At 37.4% G+C, this 24,265-nt stretch overlaps 1 protein-coding gene across 1 annotated transcript in view; it reads right to left on the reverse strand.

The window, feature by feature from the left end:
- The window catches only part of ZSWIM5 (zinc finger SWIM-type containing 5), a 199,663-nt gene that overhangs the window by 65,073 nt on the left and 110,325 nt on the right, over positions 1-24,265 (reverse strand). The window contains exon 2 of the mRNA XM_021683842.1: positions 5,252-5,608. Coding sequence (XP_021539517.1) covers positions 5,252-5,608 — 357 coding nt within the window. The remainder of the gene's footprint in view (positions 1-5,251; positions 5,609-24,265) is intronic.

Raw genomic sequence — 24,265 nt, forward strand, 5'->3', positions numbered from 1 at the left:
GCCGCTTAACTGACTGAGCCACCCAGGCGCCCCGAACACAGATAATTTTAATTAGATAAACTAGGTCTGTAGTTCACAACCAGCCTCTCCAGCTGTCCACTAACTCCCAGGCAAAATCTTTTAAAAAAATCCTTTGGTTAAAAAAAAAAGATAAAAAATGTTTCTATATACGTTCATGTTAGTCTTTTCATAAAAAGAGGTGAGTATGACACTAATTACCCTCAGTAGTGGTAAAGTGGACCCAGTCAGTGTAAATGACACTTTAATGTTATAGTGTGAAATTTTCCACAGGATTGTAAAAGAAATGGTAACAAGTGAAGATAAAATAGAAAGGATGTCTTTTATAAATAATTATGAAACAAACCATCATGTGGATTGAGGCTCCAAGTTAGCATTGAGGCTGTAACAATGAGCCCTGTCCTGAGGGAACTAGTAAGTCTATGGAATCAATTTTTCTTTCATTGTTAAACATCCTTTTTTAAATTATAAAAATAATACATGCTTATTATATAAAATACACTAAAGCATAAAGAAAATAAAATCCACCTATAATGTTACCAGCCATAGATTACTATTGTTAATATTATGGTGTATTTCCTTCCAGTCTCTATGTACACATGTACGTATATACACATACACACATTGCTTTTAAAATTAATATTTTAAAACTGAAATATAAATTATGAAGAGTATACAAATCTTGCATGTACAGCTTGATGAATTACCACATAGTAATTTTAACAGTGTAACTATCATCAAAGTCAAGAACCAGCATCCCATAAGCCCCTTCACAAACACTATCTCCTTTCCTCTTCCCCCAAATTAATCACTATCCTAACTTCTAACACCAGGGACTTGTTGTTTGAACTTTACATAAGTAGAATCATACAAGAGTTATTTCTTTTGTGTCTGGCTCCATTCACTCAACATCATGTTTGTAAGATTCACCCATATTTTGGGGTTTAGCAATAGTACTTATTTTCATTGATGTACAGTATTCCATTATATGAATGTATCTATTTAGTCACTCTACTGTTGATGGACATTTGGATTGTTTCTATTTAAGCTGTTGCAAATTATGCTCCTCATTTCCACTGAGTAGACATCTAAAAGAATTTCTGGGTCACAGGGTATGCATATGCTCAACTTTAGTTAGATGATGCTAAACAGTTTTTCAAAGTGACTGCCACAATTTGTAGCTGCAATATATTAGTTCCCACATGCAATATATTAGTTCCAGTTGCTCAATATCCTCACCAATAGTCGCTACTGATAGTTTCAAAAATTTAGCCATTCCGGCGGGTATATAATGGTATCTCATTCTGGTTTTAATTTGCATTTACCTGATTACTACTTAAAGTACCTTTTAATATGTTTATTAACCATTTGAATATCCTTTTTGTCAAGTGCCTTTCTGTGTCTCTTGTCCATTTTACTATTTGTAGGGGTTATTTATTGTATTAGGATATAAACTCTTTGTCAGTTATACATACTGTAAATACCTTCTCCCCTACTTGCCTTTTTAGTCTCTTAGGTGCCTTTTGATAAAAAGGAGCTTAAAATTTTAATGTAGTCCCATTTTCAAATTTTTTCCTACTTAAGAAAAATTTTTCCTACCTCAAGGACATGAAGATATTTTCTCATGTTATCTCATACACTTTATTGTTTTACTTTTCACATTTATATCTGCAATCCATCTATTATTGATTTTTTCTGTATGGCATGAGATAGGAATGGAGTTTTGCTTTTCCCCAACCCCCTACATGAATATCTAATTGATCCAGCTCCATTTATTTATTCTTTTTCCACTGCTGAGCATTAAGTGGAATGCTTTCACTTTGGGAAACACATGCTTTTGTTCTAGAAAATTTTCTTATTATATTCAATTATTTCATTGACGAATTCCTTACCTCTGTTTTCTATTTCTGAAACCCCTATTATTCAAATTAAAATTCCTAGGACTTGTTCTCTTAATTTTTGACAAGTTTTTTTCTCCTATTTTTCATCTGTCTTTTTGTTCTACTCTACAGGAACTTTCCTTACCCTTATTTTCCATCACTTAGTTTTCAAAAGTTTTGCCATTATATTTGTAATTTCATTAGTTCTTCCTGTTGTGTGAATTTGTTTTTACAGCATCCAGTTCTTATTTCATGGTTGTAATATCTTCTTTTAATCTAATGATAATGTTATTAATAATTTCTCAAGGTTTTCTTCTCTCTGGATAGTTCCTATTTCCCCGAAATTGCCTTTCTACGTTTGTTAACTTTGGTCTATATCTTCCACAATATTCAACGTTGTTGACTATTCACTTCTTGAAACAACTCAGTCGTTCACTCAGTTCTATACTGACTTTGATAATTGCTAGCTATCTTTTTCTCATTTCTCATTCTACTTTGCTCATTCCTACAATGGCTGCCATTTTCATCACTTGTATATGCATAGCTGTGTTCATTCAATAAACCCTTATTAATTTCCAGGTACCATGCTAGGTGACAGAGACTCAGAAATTAGTAAAACATGGTTCCTGACCCTACTTCTCAAATTATCTTACGTTTCTCAAGGTATCCAATATCCCTTCATGGGTAAGCAGCAACTGAATCCTTTGACCAGGATGCTATACCAGAGGATTTCAGGATATATAGTTACCAAATCAAATCACAGAGCATGGAGCAGTGATAGATGTAGAAAAACAGTCTACCAAAGGGGACAAGACAAAATCTAGGTTTTACTTCCTAGGTTAAAACCACAGAAGAGAAAAAAAGGGGTTTCAAAGAAGTGAGGAGCACAGCAATGCCTGGATCCATTCTTGGGATTAAAAGCAGGCAGTTACCAGTTTTAGAAATCTTATTCCTGCTTTTTAAGTCTGTTTTGGTGAGGAAGAGGGTTTGGGAAAGGGGATAAGGAAGATGGCCTAAGTGTTTAAAGATTTAGCAGGAAAAAGAAACATGACTTCAAGTATCTCTATGCTAATAACTCGAAAATTCCAACTCTTGTCCTCAGTTCCAGATCCATATATCCAACTATCCATCAGAAATCTTTTCCTAAATGTTCTACAAGCACCTCCAACTTATACTGAATTCATCTTCCTCCTAAATTTATTCTTCCTCTTACGTTCCCTCAGTGATCAAATTCATCAGTACCATCCTAGACATTCTAGAATTCAGTTTTCTCCCATCTTTCTCTTCTTCCTTTTCTTTACTCCCCACATATCCTATACACCTGGATGTTGAATCCAGTCCATGTTACCTCTAAGATATCTCCATTCTCTGTCCCCCTTTTTTCAGTATCATTGCTGATATCAACACTGATTACTAGAAATAGATTGGAAAGGCCTTGTGGAATACTAGGGAAGCTGGGTATAGAAAGCTAATATTAGTATGGACTAAACACAGGTTCAGAAGTAGTAGTTCCTGGGGAAGGTTGAGAATCACATCTCAAGTTCAATGTGGCAACTTAAGCCTAATTTCAGATAAATACATAATAGGATACTGATATGGGAGGTTCAAAGAAAGATAAAAATTGCTTTAGCACAGTGGTAAAGAGGGAAGGGGGCTGTTTTGGTGATAGCAGTGGTTTGAACAAGACAGGTATAATACATGTCCTTAACCAAGGTGGTCACTAAAAGAAAAGGCAAGAGAGCTTGGAAATTCTGAGAAAGAGCTAATTCTGAGAAATTCTGAGAAAGAGCTAATGGGAATAAAGCATGAGAATAGATCATAACCTAGCTATTGGGGTACAAAGCAGTACTTCTCTTTGGTGCTACAGACACTGGGATGAGGCAGAACTCAGGTCTCTAAGAGCTCTAGACTTAAGGAGGCCAGAGAAGTAGAACAGCTTCCTTATGTGGGATAAGAGATATGTGAAGCTACTCTTTTAAGAGTATCACTCAAGGGCGCCTGGGTGGCTCAGATGGTTAAGCGTCTGCCTTCGGCTCGGGTCATGATCTCAGGGTCCTGGGATCGAGTCCCACATCGGGTTCCCTGCTCAGTGCAGAGCCTGCTTCTCCCTCTCCCTCTGCCACTCCCTCTGCTTGTGCTCTTCTGTCTATCTCTCTGTCAAATAAATAAATAAAATCTTTAAAAAAAAAAAAAAGAGTATCACTCAAATAGAGAGAGCTCAGTTATTATGTAAACACCACAACTTTCTGTATAAAGCAAAAGAAGATTATTTCTGCTAGTTAGCAAGAGTTCTTGGAAGCTTGTCTGTTTATCTTTGTTTCTGAGGAGTGGTGAGGTTGTGTGTAGGACTTGATAAGTTCTATTGGACAACTGGGAAAGGCAGACCCTCTGGCACATGGACCACAGTATTATACAGGCCATCCACCTGGTCTCATTGCCTCTTTTATGCTGGCACCAAAATTATCTTCTAAAAATAAAGAGGTAATATAGAGAAGCATAAAAACCTTGAGTTCTGAAGTCAGGTGAGCCTGGGTTATAAATAATTTCCTTATTTATAAAATGGAAGTGGTTAAAACACCTACTTCACAGACTAGTTTTGAAAGCTAAATGAATTAACATACACAGAGTCCCTTCAGTGGTGCCTGGAACATAGTAGGATCTAACAAACAAAATGCCTTCTCAAAATTCTTTAGTAGCTTCCTATGATAAAGTCTTTACAACATGGCTTCATTATAAAAACAAGCATTTGTTTCAAATTTAGCTGTCTTTTCTACTAGATTTTAAGCTACTTGAAGGCAGGAACCATGTCTGTTTTATGCCTTCAACAATCAGCACTATTGCTTGCACAGAGCAGGTACTCAATATATACTCATTGAATGAGTAAGTGAACATAGTATCTTTCTCCATCCATGCAACCCTCCCATTATATATAGCTCATAATCACAATGCTAACAGATGCTCTTTAGAATAACCCTGATGTTATGTGGGATCCTAAAATGTTAAGGAAATTCTCATATCCATCTAATTTCACTGAATGACACAAATTATTTTAGGCGTTCTCTCACTCCTGAATATTCCAGGCTCCTGGGGACAGGGATTGTATGGACAAATAAAGTCCATAAACTAGACCAATATATAACTCTAACATTCTGTCCTTTTTTGCCAAAACTTTTATAAGGTAGACAACTGGACTGCTTTAAGAAACTAGGAGTTAAATAGTTGTTTGGATAGAATGAATTCATTAAGGTTTAAGTGATTACAACTGCAAAAATATTCCAAAAAAATTTTCAACCTCTAAATATGCAATAAAGCAACAAGGTAGGTTTCTAGCAACAAAAATGCTGTATAATTACCATTCACTTGGTTGATTTCAGAGTTGGAGGATAGAATCTCATCTGCCAGTTTCTGTGCAGTAGGAAGAACTTCAGTGTGGTGTGCCGTGATTAAATATTGAATAAACTTTTGTAGCTGGTCCCTATTCATCTGGAAAAGGGTTTCTGAGATAGGAAGACGCAATTTGACTTGGTCTGGTTTACGGATCCTGTAGAGTGAGAGTGCTACCACATGAGCACAGTAGAATATATCTTTGTTCCCACAGCCACATGTCACTGAAGTGATTTTGCATCGATCAAAACTGATTGCAACTTTGTAGGTTACTGCTGGTTCTGAAGTAGTAGCTGCCTCAGTTACTGTGCCACTGAGATGGAAGCCTAAGGAAACAAAGAAAGTGTGTTTAGAGATGCTGTAGTAAGAAACTTGAAGATTTTCATTTAGCATTTCAATTAATCAATTCAGAAACTTTTTGCTGAGTATCTCCTATCTATGTGGTAGGCTCTGCCATAATACAAAGGTCAATGAAACTCAGGGATAGCTCTTAAGGAATACAATATCTAGAAAAAGAGTCCTTACCTGGAGTCCACAAACCTCCGAACTAATTATGAAAACTTTTGTTTGTACGTATGTACTTTTGCTGAGGGCAGGGTATGGTTCAAAGCTTTCATTATAGTCTCAAAAGGTTAACAAGGAACCCCAAATAAGTTAAGAAACTCTGAGGTAGATTTTAAGCTATTTGGGGGCAAAGACAAGTCTATAAATAACATCAGTACAATCTAGATTAAGGTGAGTGCTATAAATGAAGAGAAACCAAAAGAATGCCATGAAAAGGACAGGAGAAAGAACAAGGAGACTATGGACGACATTTCTTCCTCAAAACATAGAATTCCAAAATGGTGGCCATGTGGAATAAGTAAAGGCAAGAAACCTCATAAAATATGGAAAGCACAGCTTGGTGCAATGAGATTAGCAGTGTTACACCTCTACTTACTAGCACATACCACTGATAATTTTGAAATGTAGGGAGAATAATTCAGTCATTCAAGCCAAAGTTTAGTGAGACCTTAAGTATCAGACTGCTAGGCCTACGAATATTAACAGAAAAAGGAGAAGAATATCAAATATTTGTAAAGCACCTATCATGTAGCAGAACTGTAATTGGTGCTTTTGATAATTTATCACAACATGATGACCATTATTTTCCTTATTTTAAACATTTTTTCTTTTCAAATTTTTCTTTAAATTCTATTTAGTTAACATACAGTGCAATACTGGTTTCAGGAGTAGAATTTACAAACAACACCCAGTGCCCTCCTTAATACCCATCACCCACCTACCTCCCTCCATCAACCCTCACTTTGTTCTCTATCATTAAGTGTCTCTTATGGTTTGTCTCCTTCTCTTTCTCTCTTTTTACCCTCCCCTTCCCATATGCTCATCTGTTTTAAATTCCACATATGAGATAAATCATACAGTATTTGTCTTTCTCTGACTTATTTCGCTTAGCATAATATGCTCTAGCTCCATCCATGTAGTTCCAATGATTTCATTCTTTCTGATAGCTGAGTAATATTCCCTCATATATATATTATACACACACACACCACATCCTCCTTATCCATTCATCAGCCGATGCACATGTGGACTCTACACAGTTTGTCTATTGTCGATAATACTGCTATAAACATTGGGGTGCATGTACCACTTTGAATCTGTATTTTTGTATCCTTTGGATAAATACGTAGTAGTGCAATTGCTGAGTTGTAGGGTAGTTTTACTTTTAACTTTTTGAGGAACCTCCATACTGTTTTCCAGAATGGGTGCACCAGTTTGCATTTCCACCAACAGTGCAAGAGGGCTCCCTTTTCTCCCCATCCTCATCAACACCTGTTGTTTCTTGCATTAATTTGAGCCATTCTGACTGGTGTGAGGTGGTATCTTACTGTGCTTTTCATTTGTATTTCCCTAATGAGTGATGTTGAGCATTTTTTCATGTGTCTGTTAACCATCTGTATGTCATCTTTGGAGAAATGTCTGTTCATATCTTTTGCCCATTTCTTAACTGCATTATTTGTTTTTTGGATGTTGAGTTTGATAAGTTCTTTATAGATTTTGGATACTAACCCTTTATCAGATACATCATTTGCAAATATCTTCTCCTATTCTGTAGGCTGCCTTTTAGTTTTATTGATTGTTTTCTTTGCTATGCAGAAGCTTTTTATTTTGATTTAGTCCCAATAGTTCATTTTTGCTTTTGTTTGTATTGCCTCCAGTGATGTGTCTAGTAAGAAATTGCTATGGCCGTGGTCAGAGGTTGCTGCCTGTGTTCTCTAGGATTTTGATGGTTTCCTGTCTCACATTTGGGTCTTTTCATCCATTTTGAATTTATTTCTGTGTATGGTGTAGGAAAGTGGTCCAGTTTCATTCTTCTGCATATTGCTGTCCTGTTTTCCCAACACAATTTGAAGAGACTGTCTTTTTTTTCCCAACACAATTTTTTTTTATTTTTTTATTTTTTTAAAGATTTTATATATTTATTATTTGAGACAGAGAGAATGAGAGAGACAGAGAGCACATGAGAGGGGGGAGGGTCAGAGGGAGAAGCAGACTCCCTGCCGAGCAGGGAGCCCGATGCGGGACTCGATCCCGGGACTCTAGGATCATGACCTGAGCCGAAGGCAGTCGCTTAACCAACTGAGCCACCCAGGCGCCCTTTCCCAACACAATTTGAAGAGACTGTGTTTCCTACTTTGTTGATGATTAGTTACCATATAGTTGTGGGCCCATTTCTGGATTTTCTTTTTTGTTCCATTGATCTAAGTGTCTGTTTTTGTGCCAGTACCATACTGTTTTGAGGATTACAGCTTTGTAATATCACTTGAAGTCTAGAATCATGATGCTTTCAGATTTGCTTTTCTTTTTCAAGATTGCTTAGCTATTCAGGGTCTTTTGTGGTTCCATACAAATTTTAGGATTGTCTGTTCTAGCTCTGTGAAAAATGCTGGTGGTATTTTGATAGCTACTGCATTAAATGTATGATTGCTTTGGGTGGTATACATTTTAACAAAATTTTTTCTTCTAATCCATGAGCATGGAATGTCTTTCCATTTCTTTGTGTCATCTTCAGTTTCTTTCATAAGTGTTCTATAGTTTTCAGAGTACAGGTCTTTCACCTCTTTGGTTAGGTCTATTCCTTGGTATCTTATTATTTTTGGTGCAATTGTAAATGGAATTGTTTTCTCTTTTTTTAAGATTTTATTTATTCGTTTTTGAGAGGGAGAGAGAGGGAGAGAGAGAGAGGGAGAGAGAACAAGTGGGGGGAGGGGCAGAGGGAGAAGTAGACTTCCCACAGAGCAGGGAGCCCAATGTGGGACTTGATCTCAGGACCCTGAGATCATGACCTGAGCTGAAGGCAGACGCCTAACCGAATGAACCACCCAGGCGCCCTGGGATTGTTTTCTTAATTTCTCTTTCTGCTGCTTCCTTATTGGTGTACACAAATGCAACAGATTTCTGTACACTGCTTTTGTATCCTGCAACTCTACTGAATCTGTTTATCAGTTCCAGAAGTTTTGGGGGGGGAGTCTTTCAGGTTTTCTATATAAAGAGTATCATGTCATCTGCAATAGTGAATGTTTTACCTCCTCCTTACTGATTTGGATGTCTCTTATTTCTTTTTATTCTCTGATTCCTCTGGCTAGGACTTCCAGTATGATGTTGGATAGAAATGGTGAGAGTGAACATCCCTGTCTTGTTCCTGACCTTACGGTAAAGGCTCTCAGTTTTCCCCACTGAGGATAATGTTAGCTATGGGTTTTCCATATATTGAGCTATTTATTATGTTGAGATATGTTCCCTCTAAACTAACTTTGTTGAGGGCATTTTCATGAATGGATGTTGTACTTTGTCATATGCTATTGAAACGATCATATGATTTCTAGTCTTTCTCTTGTTGATGTGATGTATCATGTTGACTGATTTGTGAATATTGGACCACCCTTGCAACCCTGGAGGAAATCCCACTGGATTGTGGTGAATGATGTTTTTAATGTATTGTTGGATTTGGTTTGCTAGTATTTTGTTGAGGATTTTTGCATCTATGTTCATCAGGAATATTGCCCTGTAGTTCTCTTTTCTAGTGGTTTCTGTATCAGGTTTTGGTATCAGGATAATGCTGGCCTCTCAGAATAAATTTGAAAGCATGAGTGAGGGGGAGGAAGAAGCAGAATCCCCACTGAGCAGGAAGCCCGATGTGGGGCTTGATCCCAGGACCCTAGGATCAGGACCTGAGCTGAAGGCAGATGCTTAACTGACTGAGCCACCCAGGACCCCCTTAAATGTTTGCAAGAACTTGTCTGTGAAGCCATCTGGTTCTGGACTTTGGTTTGTTGGGAGTTTTTGGATTACTGATTCAATTTCTTCGCTTGTAATCAGTCTGTTCAAATTTTCTATTTCTACCTGTTTCACTTTTGTTAGATTATATGTTTCTGGAATTTATCCATTTCTTCCAGGTTGTCCAATTTGTTGGCATGTAGTTTTTCATAATACTCTCTTACAAGTTTATTTCCATGGTGTTTGTTGTTATTTCTCCTCTCTCATTTGTGCTTTTATTTATTTGGGCCCTTTCTCTTTTTTTCTTGATAAGTCTGCCTAGAGGTTTGTCAATTTTTTTTCAATTTTATTTTATTATGTTATGTTAATCACCATACATCATTAGTTTTTGATGTAGTGTTGATCCATGATTCATTGTTTGTGTATAACACCCAGTGCTCTATTCAATATGTGCCCTCTTTATTTTTTTTTAACTTTTTTATTCTTATGTTAATCCCCATACATTACATCATTAGTTTTAGATGTAGTGTTCCATGATTCATTGTTTGTGCATAACACCCAGTGCTCCATGCAGAATGTGCCCTCCTCAATACCCATCACCAGGCTAACCCATCCTCCCACCCCCCTCCCCTCTAGAACCCTCAGTTTGTTTTTCAGAGTCCATCGTCTCTCATGGTTCGTCTACCCCTCCGATTTCCCCCTCTTCATTCTTCCCCTCCTGCTACCTTCTTCTTCTTCTTCTTTTTTTCTTAACATATATTGCATTATTTGTTTCAGAGGTACAGATCTGAGATTCAACAGTCTTGCACAATTCACAGTGCTTACCAGAGCACATACCCTCCCTAGTGTCTATCACCCAGTCACCCCATCCCTCCCACCCCACCCCCCACTCCAGCAACCCTCAGTTTCCTGCGATTAAGAATTCCTCGTATCAGTGAGGTCATATGATACATGTCTTTCTCTGTTTGACTTATTTCGCTCAACATAATACCCTCCAGTTCCATCCACATCGTTGCAAATGGCAAGATCTCATTCCTCTTGATGGCTGCATAATATTCTATTGTATATACACACCACATCTTCTTTATCCATTCATCTGTCGATGGACATCTTGAATACGTGCCCTCTTTAATACCCATCACCAGGCTAACCCATCCCCCCACCCCCTCCCCTCTAGAACCCTCAGTTTGTTTCCCAGAGTCCATAGTCTCTAATGGTTCATCTCCCCCTCCGATTACCCCCCTTCATTTTTCCCTTCCTACTATCTTCTTTTTTTTTTTTTTAACATATAATGTATTATTTGTTTCAGAGGTACAGGTCTGTGATTCAACAGTCTTACACAATTCACAGCGCTCACCATAGCACATACCCTCCCCAATCTCTATCACCCAGCCACTCCATCCCTCCCACCCCCCACCACTCCAGCAACCCTCAGGTTGTTTCCTGAGATTAAGAATTCCTCATATCAATGAGATCATATGATACATGTCTTTCTCTGATGGACTTATTTCGCTTAGCATAATACTCTCCAGTTCCATCCATGTTGTTGCAAATGGCAAGATTTCGGGTTTTTTGATGGCTGCATAATATTCCATTGTATGTATATACCACATCTTCTTTATCCATTCATCTCTTGATGGACATCTTGGCTCTTTCCATAGTTTGGCTATTGTGGACTTGCTGCTATAAACATTGGGGTGCACGTACCCCTCTGGAAAACAACTTTATTGATTTTTTTCACAGAACCAGCTCCTGGTTTCATTGATCTGTTCTATTGTTTTTTAGGTTCTGTATCATTTATTTCTGCTCTAATCTTTATTATTTCCTTTCTTTGGCTCGTTTTAGGTTTCATTTGTTCTTTTTTTAGCTCCTTTCAGTGTAAGGTTAGGGTTCTTTATTTGAGGTTTTTCTTGCTTCTTGAGGTAGGCCTGTATTGCTATACACTTCCGAGAACTGCTTTTGCTGCGTCCCAAAGATTTTGAACTGTTGTGTCTTCATTTTCATTTCTTTCCATGTACTTTTTAATTGCTTCTCTTATTTCCTGGTTGACCTATTCATTGTTCAGCAGCATGTTATTTGTGTTCTTTCCAGATTTTTTCTTGTGGTTGACTTCTAGTTTCATAGCATTGTGGTCAGAAAAGATGCATGGTATGACTTTGATCCTTTTGAATTTGCTGAAGCTTGTTTTGTGGCCTAATATGTCATCTATTGTGGAGGATGTTCCATGTGCACTTGAAAAGAATGTGTATTCTGCTGTTTGGGGCTGGAATGTTCTGAATATTCTGTTAAATCCATCTGGTTCACTGTGTCATTCAAAGCCATTGTTTCCATGCTGATTTTCTGTTTAGATGATCCATCCATTGGTGTAAGTGGGGTGTTAAAGTCTTCTACTGCTATGGTATTATTATCGATTAGTTTCTTTATGTTTGTTCTTAACTGTTTTGTGTATTTGGGTGCTCCCATGTTGGGTCCAAAATATTTACAATTGTTATATCTTCTTGTTGGACTGCCCCTTTATTATGATACAGTGTTCTCCTTGCCTCTTGTTACAGTCTTTGTTTTAAAGTCTATTTCATCCGATAGAAGTACTGCCACTCTGGCTTTCTTTTGACATCCATTTGCATGATGTTTCTCCATCTCCTCACTTTCAATCTGCACCTGTTTTTTTGGTCTACAATGAGCCTCTTATAGGCAGTGTATAGATGGGTCTTGTTTTTTCATCCATTCTGTCACCCTATGTCTTTTGATTGGAGCATTTAGTCCATTTACATTCTAAGTAATTACTGATTGGGATGCCTGGGTGGCTCAGTAGGTTAAGCGTCCAACTCTTGATCTCAGCTCAGGTCTTGGTCTTGGGGTATGAGTTTGGGCCCTCCATTAGGCTCCATGCTAGGCTTGGAGCCTACTTAAAAAAATAAAGTCATTATTGATAGATATGTATTTGTTGCCATTTTATTATTTGTTTTGTGGTTGTTCTGAAGATTTTCTCTGAGCCTTTCTTGTCTTCCTCTCTTTCATGGTTTGCTGGTTTTCTTCAGTGACATATTTGAATTTCTTTCTCTTTCTTCTTTGCATATTTATTAGTGATTTTTGATAAATCATTACCATACGATTTGTATATAACCTCTTCTGCATATAGCAGTCTATACTAAATTGATGGTCGTTTAAGTTTGAACCCATTCTTTACTCCTCTCCTCCCCATGTTTTAGGTATATACTTCCTTTTTTTTTTTTATGAGTTCCTTGAGTGATTCTTTTTACAGAAATATTCATTTTTACTGCTTTTGTGTTTCCTACCTTCATACTATCATTTGTGGTCTTTCCTTTCCACTCAAAGCATTCTCTTTAATACTTCTTGCAGGGCTGGTTTAGAGGTCATGAACTCCTTTAGTTTTTGTTTGGGAAACTCTTTATCTCTCCTTCTACTGTGAATGACAGCCTTGCCGGATAGGGTATTCTTGGCTGCAAGTTCTTCCCATTCAGCACTTTGAATACATCAAGCCACTTCTTTCCGGTTCGGAAAGTTTTTCTGTTTTGTTTTTTTTAAAGATTTTATTTATTTATTTGACAGAGAAATAGAGAGCACAAGTAGACAGAGGGAGAGGGAGAAGCAGGCTCTCCACCGAGCAGGGAGCCAGACATGGGGCTCGATCCCAGGACCCCAGGATCATGACCTGAGCCAAAGGCAGCCGCTTAACCAACTGAGCCAGCCAGGCACCCCGGTTTGGAAAGTTTTTTTGCTGAAAAATCTGCTGATAACTTTATGGGGTTTCCTTTGTATGTAATAGTCTTCTTTTATATTGCTGCTATTTATTTATTTATTTATTTATTTATTTATTTATTATTTTTAAAGACTTTATTTATTTTAGAGAAAGAGTGAGAACGAGGGAGTTGAGTGGGGTGAGGAGCAGAGGGAGAAGGAAAAGCAGACCCTATGCTGAGCATGGAGTCTGACACGGGCTTGATCCCATGACCCTTAGATCATGACTTAGGTGAAATCAAGTCAGATGCTCAACTGACTGAGCTACCCAGGCGCCCTATCTTGCTGCTTTTTAATATTTTTTTTATCATTATATTTTGCCAATTTAATTACAATATGTCTTGGTGTGGATCTGCTTTTGTTGATTTTGATGGGAGTTCTCTGTGCCTCCTGTATCTGGAGATCTGTTTCCTTCCCCATGTTAGGCAAGTTCAGCTCTTATTTCTTCAAATAAATTTTCTGCCCCCTTTCCTCTCTTTCTTCTAGGACTCCTATAATATGAATGTGTTTATGTTTGATGGAGTCACCAAGTTCCCTAAGCATATTCTTGTTTTGAATAATTCTTTTTTCTCTCCTTTGTTCAGCTTGATTACTTTCCCTTACTCTCTTCTAGGTCATTAATTCACTCCTCTGCTTCTTCCAGCCTGCTGATCATGCCATCAAGTGTGTTTCTCTCTGCTATGTTATTCCTTATCCCTGTGTTAAGGTTCTCACTGATGTCCTCCACTCTTTTCTCAAGTTTAGTGAGTATCTTTATGATTATTACTGTAAATTCTCTATCAGACATGTTACTTTTATCTTTTTTCCTTAGATCCCTGTCCATGGCCTTGTCCTGTTCTTTCATTTGGGATAAATTTCTCTGTATTTTCATTTTGTCTAAGTCTCTGTGCCTGTTTCTGTGTGTTAGGAAAGTCAGCTATGTCTCCCGTTCTTGAGGGTAATGGCCTTATACAGAAGAGTTCCTGTAGTGCCCTGTCAAGTAATGTCCCCTGTTCCCAGGGCCTGACTCTTCTGGGAGTGTCTCCAAGACTGCCTTCACTTTAGAACTAAGGAAAAGAACCGCAGAGTTGAAAAGCAGCTCTTTTCCAGATCTATATCCACAGGACATAGCCAGAAGAGTTATACAGCAGAGAGGATATTACTCTGGGATTAGGCAGTCATGATCTGTTATTAACTATGTAGTCTTGGGAGATTCACTTTACAACTCTGAGCTTCAGCTTCCTCCTCAGGAAAGTGGGGATAACAATACTTGCCCTATCTCTCAAAAGTGGTTTATAAAACTGTAAAATGTCCTACAAATTTATTATTCATGCTTTTATTCAATTTTTGTTAATGAGTCTCCATGTCAACGGCATCAGAGAGAACTTCCCCAATGGTCAAGTTTAACAGTTTTGGTTGAAAACCAGGTGCTAAGGAAGTGTACTCTTAATTTCACTTAGGCTACTCAGGAGCATTTAGTACATTCATGATAAATGACTTAAGTCCTAATGAAAAGAGACCCCAGAGAAGGGTAACTTTAAAATTTCAAATATGATAGTGATGTCAACGTAGGAAGAGCTTAGGTTCTAAACTTCTGAATCTAGGTGAATATAAACATTTCTACTTCATCAGTTCAATGCTTTGGGGCACCTGGCCTACAGCACAGTCTCTGAACCCAAATCTCTAATTCCTTTCCTGCATGAAAATGAGTAAGAATATTGGTGAGATTTGGGACAGAAGCAATGGGTATCTTATTAAGATGTAAGCCCCACTAGGGCAGGGCCTTCTCTGTGTGTGTTCATCACTATAAAAACCAAAATCACTCTGGCTATATGAAAAAGAGACTGGACCTCAGCTTCCATGTTTTTAAAATGAGAGGTTGGTCTAAAAGACCTCCAAGGTTAATTCTAGTGAGAATATTAATTGATTTTATAGTGACTATCACTGAATTTATTATTATCTTTCCTAAACCAGGTTACTTTTAGGATTTAAAGAGTGTGTAATAATAGCTAACCTTTATGAGTGCCTCCCATATGTTAGGCTCTGTTCTAAGTGCTTTATATGCCACTAACTCATTACATTTTCACAGTTCTTATGAATCTGATAGTAGATGTGATTTAAGTTTTATTTGTCAATTTGATTAGGCTATAGGACCCCATTATTCAATCAAACACTAATCTAGATGTTGCTGTAGAGGTATTTTGTAGATGTGGTTAACATATACAATCAGTTGACTTTAATTAAAGGAAATTATCCTCAATAATGTGGGTAGATCTCATCCAATCAGTTAAATGCCTTATGAGCAAAACTAAGGTTTTTCTGAGAAAGAAGAAATTCTGCCTCAAAACTGCAGAATCAGATCCTGCCCAGCAATTTCCATTGGGCTGGCCTGCCCCACAGATTTCAGACTTGCCAGCTCGCATAATTGCATACACCCATTCTTTGAAATAAATCATACATACACATATACACATATATACATATATCTTACTGATTCTGTTCTGGGAAATGCTGATTACTATTATTATTCCCACTTTATGTATGAGGAAAGAAGCACAGAAAGGTTAAGTAACTTGTTCTAGTTCATTCTGTTAATAAGTGGCAAAGCCAAGATTCACACCCAGGCAGTCTGGCTCAAAAGCCCATACTCAGGTTATTGAAATTCTAAAATTTCAGTTTTTATAGCATCGGTAATGATTTGAACCCTCTTTGTTAATCTGGAATTAGAGACAAAATGTTGAGTAACAATTGAGATTCCAGTAGTCTCCACAGTAGGTCAAAGTTAAACAACTGAGAAACTTTCTACAAGATATTTTTTAAAAACTAGTCAGACATGACTCCCTAGAGGCTTTGGTTAAGGCCCATGATGCTCTTGAGAACATGTTTATTTGAGCTTGGTAAATTTTTGGGCTCCGCTGGCATATGTCAGTTCCAGGCCTAGGTCCATTTGAAAGGCAGAAGTCTGTGAGTGGCTCTGTGGAAGTGTCCTGGCTGTGAGTTCCTTTTTCCCTTCATAGCTCTTAGAATGTAAACTGAAAGCCAGTTTCACATATTTGTACTTCATGCCTTATTGTAACCTAGTAACATTTTTTAAACGTTTAATTACTCCTGAGAATAAAGCTACATAGAATAGGTTCAATATAGTGTTCCTTTCCCCTTGCAACCTAACTGCCATAAACATGTCCATCAATAATCTGCTGATATAAGCAAACATGTAGAAGCCTCGAAATCTCTATTGAATCCAGCATGTAGTATCCAGTGAATAGCCACCGTATGCTCTCAGTTTTTACTTTTTAACTCTTTTATTTGGACATTTTCAAACAAATAAAGAGAGCTTAGTATAATGAGACCCCATGTTTCCATCACTCAGCTTCAGTAATTTTCAACAGAGACATACGCTGCTTAATCTTTACCCTTTCCCAACTCCTTCTCTATCCTCTTCAATGGATTATATTGAAGTAAATCCCAGAAATATAATTTCATTGCTATATACCTCTGTATACATTTCTAAAGATAAGAATTTAAAATTAAATAGTAATGCCTTAAAATCAAATATCCAGTTTTCAGATTGCCACAAGTAACTTTTTAAAAAGCCCCGAAAACAACAAACAAAAACAGGAGGTTTGTTCAAATCAGGATACAAAGTCCAGCCATTACATTTGGTTGATTTGTCTCTTAAGCTAAAAGTTCCTTTCTTTTCCCCTCCCACCTCAATTATTTACTGAAAAATAATAAGGTAGCTCTAGAGACTTGACCAGATTCAGGTTTTTTGGTAAAATTACTTTACAGGTTGTGTTACATACTTTCTAATACACCATATCAGGAGATACATAATGCCTGATGGTTTTTCTTTTTGTGCTCTTAGGTTTGATTAGTGTGTTCAGGTGTTGTGAGCCTGATCCATCCATTATAAAGTTCCCTATCCACTTTCTACCTAATAGTTTTAGTAGTCATTGATGATCACTGCCTCAATCAATTATTTCATTAGAGTGGTTTTATTTTTTATTTCAATTTTGACTCACCTTCTCTGGCTCTTAACACCCTCATCTGTAAAATGAGGAAGGAAACATGTAAAGTGCCCAATTCAGCATCTGGAACATGATGGGCTTTTAACAAAAAAAGTGACAGAAATGACAACCACAAAAATTGCTTAGAATTCATGGGAAAAAAAACTACTTTATAGAACATCATCTTTGTGATGATCCTTCAATCACATTTTCCTAAAATGCAAAAAGAAAATGCATATATTACGAAATCATCCAGCTTATCAAATATTCAAATGTCCAAGAACTATTGGCTTTTAAAAACAGTCTCTTTTACCAATTGTAGGTCTTGGAATGATTAAGATAATGGATGGACTGGTGGGAGAAGACATAGGCAGTCACACAGGAAAGCAATCAATATATGTTTGCTTCACTAGTGGCTCCAGCAGGCCATAATGATCCAACTCCCAATATTTCCTTCCTTCATATAGCATATCTTTTTGATGCAAAGCAGTCAGAGATGGTGGGTCTGGTAGAGACCTGGTTTTTTTTTTTTTTTTTTTAAGATTTTATTTATTTGACAGAGAGAGACACAGTGAGAGACGGAACACAAGCAGGGGGAGCGGGAGAGGGAGAAGCAGACTCCCTGCTGAGCAGAGAGCCCGATGTGGGACTTGATCCCAGGACCCTGGGATCAAGACCTGAGCCAAAGGCAGACGCTTAACGACTGAGCCACCCAGGTGCCCGAGACCTGGCTTTTTGAAGAAAACAGTCAATCAGGCAGCTGTTCTCTTGGTGGACCTACCACTTCATACAGAAGGAGAAACAAAAACAAAAACCAAAAAACCTCAAGTGCTTTAATACGAGCAAGCCCTGAATAATGTACCAAATACTTTCAAGGAGTTCCTGTTCCGTTTCGCAAGCATTACATCCCCACCTCAACCCATCCCTAAATCACAAAGTGAGCTTTGCCTTGAGAAAAGAGAGACTTTATTTCAACTTTCTGTTCTGTGGCTGAGATAGCTTCCCCACCTGGTCTTCACACTGTTTAGAAATTTAAGAATAAAATTATATCACAGTCCCTTCTCCGTTATATATCACAATGGCTCTGACATCTGTTTCCAGGAAAATCACTGGCCTTCTATGAACACCTTCTATGAAGTAAGCCCCTACCAGCATGTTAATAGTATGCCATGTTTTCCTTGCCTCCGACATGCTCCAATTGCCACTGAGGAATGGGGGAAGACTCAAAAAGTATGCAGAAATGGCTTCATAGGCTCCTAACAACCAAGTTATTTGTAGGTGGTCCTTGCTAGAGCTTGCCATGCTTAAACGTGCAGCAAGAGCTCTGGCAACCTCATGATTAGCAAGGAATTGTTAACAATCCATGACTGGTTCATGGATTAAAAGAGTTCTTATTCTCCTGCCTTCTCAACTAAATAGTGACCCAGAGGAAATGGAAATGACTGAAATTGTTTACTTAATAATTTTCCCAGAATCAAGGCTGGAGAATCCAGGGCATGGGCTGGATCCCAGCTTGGACTAATCAGAAAGTACCAAAGATCAGTTTTCCACTTGTGGAAAATATAAATAAAATTTCCCTTCCCCAAGTAAGAAAATCCTATGTTCTTCATGTCTTAGCTCAAATATCACCTTCATATGAAATACTACCTGTTGCCCTAATGCTGAATTCAATCATATTAAACGAAGATGCTTTAACATTTATGCCTATGGAGTTTATAATCTAGTTCACAAGAGCGAGATAATAAGAGGTACTCATTTCAGAGATGAGGAACAGGCTCAGAGAAGTTACACAATTTGACCCAAATTCTTCGCGTGATTACAAGTCACGATAACAGAAATTAAAATGACCATAACTTCACAATCTGAAACATCTTGGGCTTTGAAAACTATAAAAAATAAATTTGTAAAGGATTCCTTCAAGTTAATATACTTCCTAAATACAGCCAAATTGCTTCTTTTGATCAAAAAAGAAAATAATTTTAATTATATTTTTTGAGCACTTACCATATGCTAGACACTAAGACCTCTTATAAGCACTATTTCATTTAATTCTAGCCACAATGTTATGTGTTTAGTACTATTATTATCTCCATTTTTTTGTAGGTAAAGAAACTGGGAGGCTTAGAGAAATTAATTAACTTGCCTAAGTTTACACAGCCAGTAAGTAGGAGAGTTAGGAATTGAACCTAGGTAGTCTGGCTTCCTAGTCTAAGCTCCTAACAACTACATTTTATTTCTATTAGAATGTTGCCCAAACATCAACATCATTTTCCTAGTTTAGGAAAATCAGAGTAATGTTTGGTATTGCTTCTTAAATTTTTTTTTTAACTAAGACACTGCAAAATCATCCTAATTCAATTTTCACCTTTTGTTTACATATAGTCAGCTACTATGATAATTACCAAACTGATAGAAAAATGGAATCCTAATAGAGACAAATTAGAGAATATGCAATATTTGGCCTCTCTGGTCAGATTTAATTTGGTACCCTATAGCACATATCTTTCCCTTGGAGATTATAAGAAGTTCAAAGAACCAAAACACATAAAGATGTTAATCTCTCTCTGTCTCTTTTTATTTATTTATTTATTTTTAAAGATTTTATTTATTTATTTGAGAGAGAGAGAATGAGAGAGAGCACATGAGAGGGGGGAGGGTCAGAGGGAGAAGCAGACTCCCTGCCGAGCAGGAAGCCCGATGAGGGACTCGATCCAGGGACTCCAGGATCATGACCTGAGCCGAAGGCAGTCGCTCAACCAACTGAGCCACCCAGGCGCCCTCTGTCTCTTTTTAAAAAGTATCTTAAATCAAGGTCAATTCATCCATTCAACTAGCAATTATTTAACATCTACCATGTATTAGGTACCAAGAATAAACCCGTGAAAAGACCAAATAATCCCTTACTTTATGGCACTTATATTCTAGCTGGAAAGAGAGATAGTAAACAATTAAGTCCACAGGTAATTATTTAATTCTAATTGTGATAAGTGGTATGAAAGAGAAGTACAGGATAATAGGATAGCATATAATATGAAGACCTGACCCGGTTTAGGACAAGGGATTTCCTCGAGGAAATAACATTTTGAGCAAAATTTTATAGAATAAACGAGAATTAATTAGGTGAAAGGATGGGGAATGACAGAATAGTGGTAAAGAGTACTCCAGGTGGCAAAAAAAAGAAAGCATATATATGTAGAGGTGCTGAGGCAGGACGAAGAAAAAGGCTATGCTAAGGCTAGAGGTACTAAGGATGAGAGGAACATGGAATATTCAAAGAACAGAAAAGAAGACTAGCAACTGGAGAGCCAACAGGAGGAGGTAAAGTGGCATGTGTTAAGGCTGGGAGAAGCAGGCAGGAGTCATGGCTCTGGGATTCATTCTAACTCCTCCCTCTGGCCTATATCCAAGAGGTCACTAAATCCTGTGGATTCTGCTTCCTGAATATCTCTCCATTCTAGGTCCTCCCCTCTAAACCCCCAGCACTGCCTCAGCTCAAGATCATAACAATCTCCTGCCTAAATGCTCTGTTTTATTAGCCTTTATGCCATTGTATATGAAGTTCCCCACACCACGTGTGACCTTCTCACCTTCTCATCCTTAATTCTCCACTCAAATGATACCTATTCCAGGAAGTCTTCACTGATCTCTGATCTCTTTGGAGAATTAAATGTTTCTTCTTGAGCTCTCATTTTTAAATCAGTGATATCTCTCTTATAGCACATGACATCAATGTAATTAATAGACTGTATATTTGTCTTTTCTTTTTAGATTGTAAACTCCTTGAAAGCAGGGGTTATGTCTTTTTCATCTTTATATTTTCATCTCAGGCACACTGAGGGCACACACATGGCATACTATTAGGGCTTAGTGTTTGTTGATGTGTGAATGAATAAATGAACACTAAGCTGAATCTTTAATTTACATATTCATATCCACGATTAATAGAGAATTAAGCATGTTTATAAAATTATAAAAGCATGTTTATAAAGTTATAAATTATAAAATGATAAAATTCCTGATTTTATGATTAAAATGAAACCAGACAATAATTAAACAATTTTACTGGGATGCTGAGCACAGAACGATAATTTTTACATAACACTAAAAATAGTAAAGCACCAAGATTATTTTCCATAATTCATATTTGTACCTCAAATGGATAGCTGTTATGCTTCTGCCAATTTTCAACCCAAAATGTAAAATATGAGCAGTTTTATTAGCTAATAATTACTAAATACTTACTGTGTATCAGACAGTGTTCTAATTACTTCCCATGTATTAACTAAATCCTCAAAACAACCCTACAAGATAGGTTCATTTATTATCCTCATTGCAGATGAGAAAACTGAGGCTCAGAGAGGTAAAGAAACTTGTCTAAGATCACATAGTCTGTAAGAGGTAAGGTTGGAATTTGAACACAGGTAGTCTGGCTTTAGAGCCTGCACTTTTAACTACTATAATACATCAAATATGACTATGCAGTTTAAATTATGTATACAAAACTTTATAAAAGTAATTAGCAAGTACAATTCTACAAAGATGCACTAATGACAAGTCCGTAAACTCTGATGTTTGCCTGGTTTCCCGAGCAATTGTTCAAGGCAACTAAAACTGACAAGTGGTCTGTGATGCTTTCACAGTTGGAATGAAGATGGACTCATGAACTCATCTGTACAAGACAATGTATCTGCACAGTGAGTGAATTATCTGCTGAGAGTTCTAAAGGAAAGCACTTCTCAGTACAGCCCTCTGACACCACTCAAAGTCTTTGTGTTTCTGAGTGCAAGGAAGGCTCTAGTAAAGCCTGGGCAATTAAAACCACTTTGCTCATTGCTCTTTTGATTCACCAGACCCGTGAGCAGGTGCTAATGCATGAAAATGAATGTAGTTTCAGCCAATGGCAGAGAAAAGGAGAGCTGTGGTTTACAAAAAGAAATAATTTTTCTTATATACATTTTAAGTGTGTGTTATGTATGCACACATATATATATATAAACTAGGTAGCTCCTTTGAATGAGAATATTTTCCTCTTGAATAAATTTGGTTTTGATGAAACTGTTTAGTGTAAATTAGACCTTCTCACTTAATTCCTGTATCCTGGATGGCCATAGCAATATATCAGCAGCCACTCTTTCTCCTTTCTGTGACCTAACAAAACAGTAGCCACAAGAAGGCTTAAAACAGTGAAAGTGACATCCTCAAAATAACTAATTTCCTTTCCAGAAAGCTTTATTCAAAAGCTGGATAACTACTGCCTAACCAAGAGCACTGGAATGGCTTTGTGGACTCATATGATGATATAAAGAGCTCAGGAATCAGGGTACTTGAGTTCTAATTCTAGTATTCCTCAATTCCTCTTTGCCTCAGTTTCTTAATTATGCAAATGGACATAATAATACTTATATGCCTATCAGACTCATATGAAAGTAATTTGTAAAGAACACATTTCCCAGAGATACCATTCAATAGCAATCCCAACTGGCCAGGGCCAAGGCCTATATAAGTTCACAAGAAGCAGATGGCACCCACACACTGAGTGAGGGTGCGAGAGACTGCAAAGTGAGGAGCAGTATTGTTATTCGGGAATACAAATGATGATGCCCCATTACTCTGAGAGCTACTTGGTTTGTTTGTATTAAGAGAGGTCAGTCTAAGCTTCTTGGAGCAGCTGAGTAAGCTGGGGGGGCCCTTCTTGTGGCCATCTGCTCCCCTCCCAGACTCCTCTGGCAAATCAAGAGGTTTTCCTTGTATTAACCTCTGAAGAGCAGCCACAGGCCCTTCTCAGCACCAGCTTCAGCAGGCAATGGTCTCTGCTGTCCATCTGTGCCAGCAACAGTTAAAGAACAATAAGGCTTCCCAAACCCAAGCATTCATTCACTGACAGAGAACTCTTGTATTGCCTAGCTTTCCTGTACTCTTTTAAGGGGATTAGATGTATATTTTAGATGACTGAGTTATTTTTCTTTTGTTATTTTAGACACACTTTATGTAGAAAAAATAAAAAGGGAAGAATCTGTCTGGAAAATTCACTTAAAAATCTAACATGCATAAAATATAATCAATTTAAAAATAGTAATTTCATTTCCCCCCCCAACCATTCTCTGGAGCCTCAGACTTAAAGCACAAGTTGTCTTGTACACTGATGGATAACCAATCTATTCAGAACTGCAGATTTGATGCCTGATCCTCAGGTAACATATTTGAACACAGACTGGGAAAAAAATACCACACTCCTTAAGCAGTTATCTGCAGAAACAATGTGCATACATACAAGGTACACATGTTGCCAAAATGGATGTTACAGGCTAATAACTACCACCTGGATTATTTATTTGAGCATAGAAAAGGGCAACATGTAATTGTAAAATGACTACAGAAATTATCCTATTCCAATTAGTAAGCTACATCATTGGGGGAAAATAAAAACTAAACAATAAACTGCTTTTCCAAGGGAAAAGGATACACATAGCTATTTTTGATCAACTACAATATTGTGTGATCAAATGTCTGTTTTTAAGAGTCTTCAAAATAGCATTCAGGTTTTTTTTAAAGCATTAAAATATTACCCAGATACCTTTTTCCTAGAGGAAAAAGATTTCCTGGCTTCTTCTCCAAGACTGGGTACACTGAATCAAATCAGCAGAATATATTGAAATTATACTTCAATGAGTTAATATATATATTAGTGTCTGCATACCATATTATTAGGGTTCTGACTATAACTGTAGCTAGCTCTCTCATTTCAATATCTAAAGACCCCTCATTTCTTTCTTTTTTTTTTTTAAAGATTTTTATTTATTTATTCATGAGAGACAGAGAGAGAGAGAGGCAGAGGGAGAAGCAGGCTCCCAAGGAGCAGAGAGCCTGATGCGGGACTCGATCCCAGGATCCTGGGATCATGACCTGAGCCGAAGGCAGACGCTCAACTATCTGAGCCACCCAGGCGCCCTAAAGACC

The sequence above is a fragment of the Neomonachus schauinslandi genome, chromosome 4, assembly GCF_002201575.2.
Source record: "Neomonachus schauinslandi chromosome 4, ASM220157v2, whole genome shotgun sequence".
In the NCBI taxonomy this organism is placed as follows: Eukaryota; Metazoa; Chordata; class Mammalia; order Carnivora; family Phocidae; genus Neomonachus; species Neomonachus schauinslandi.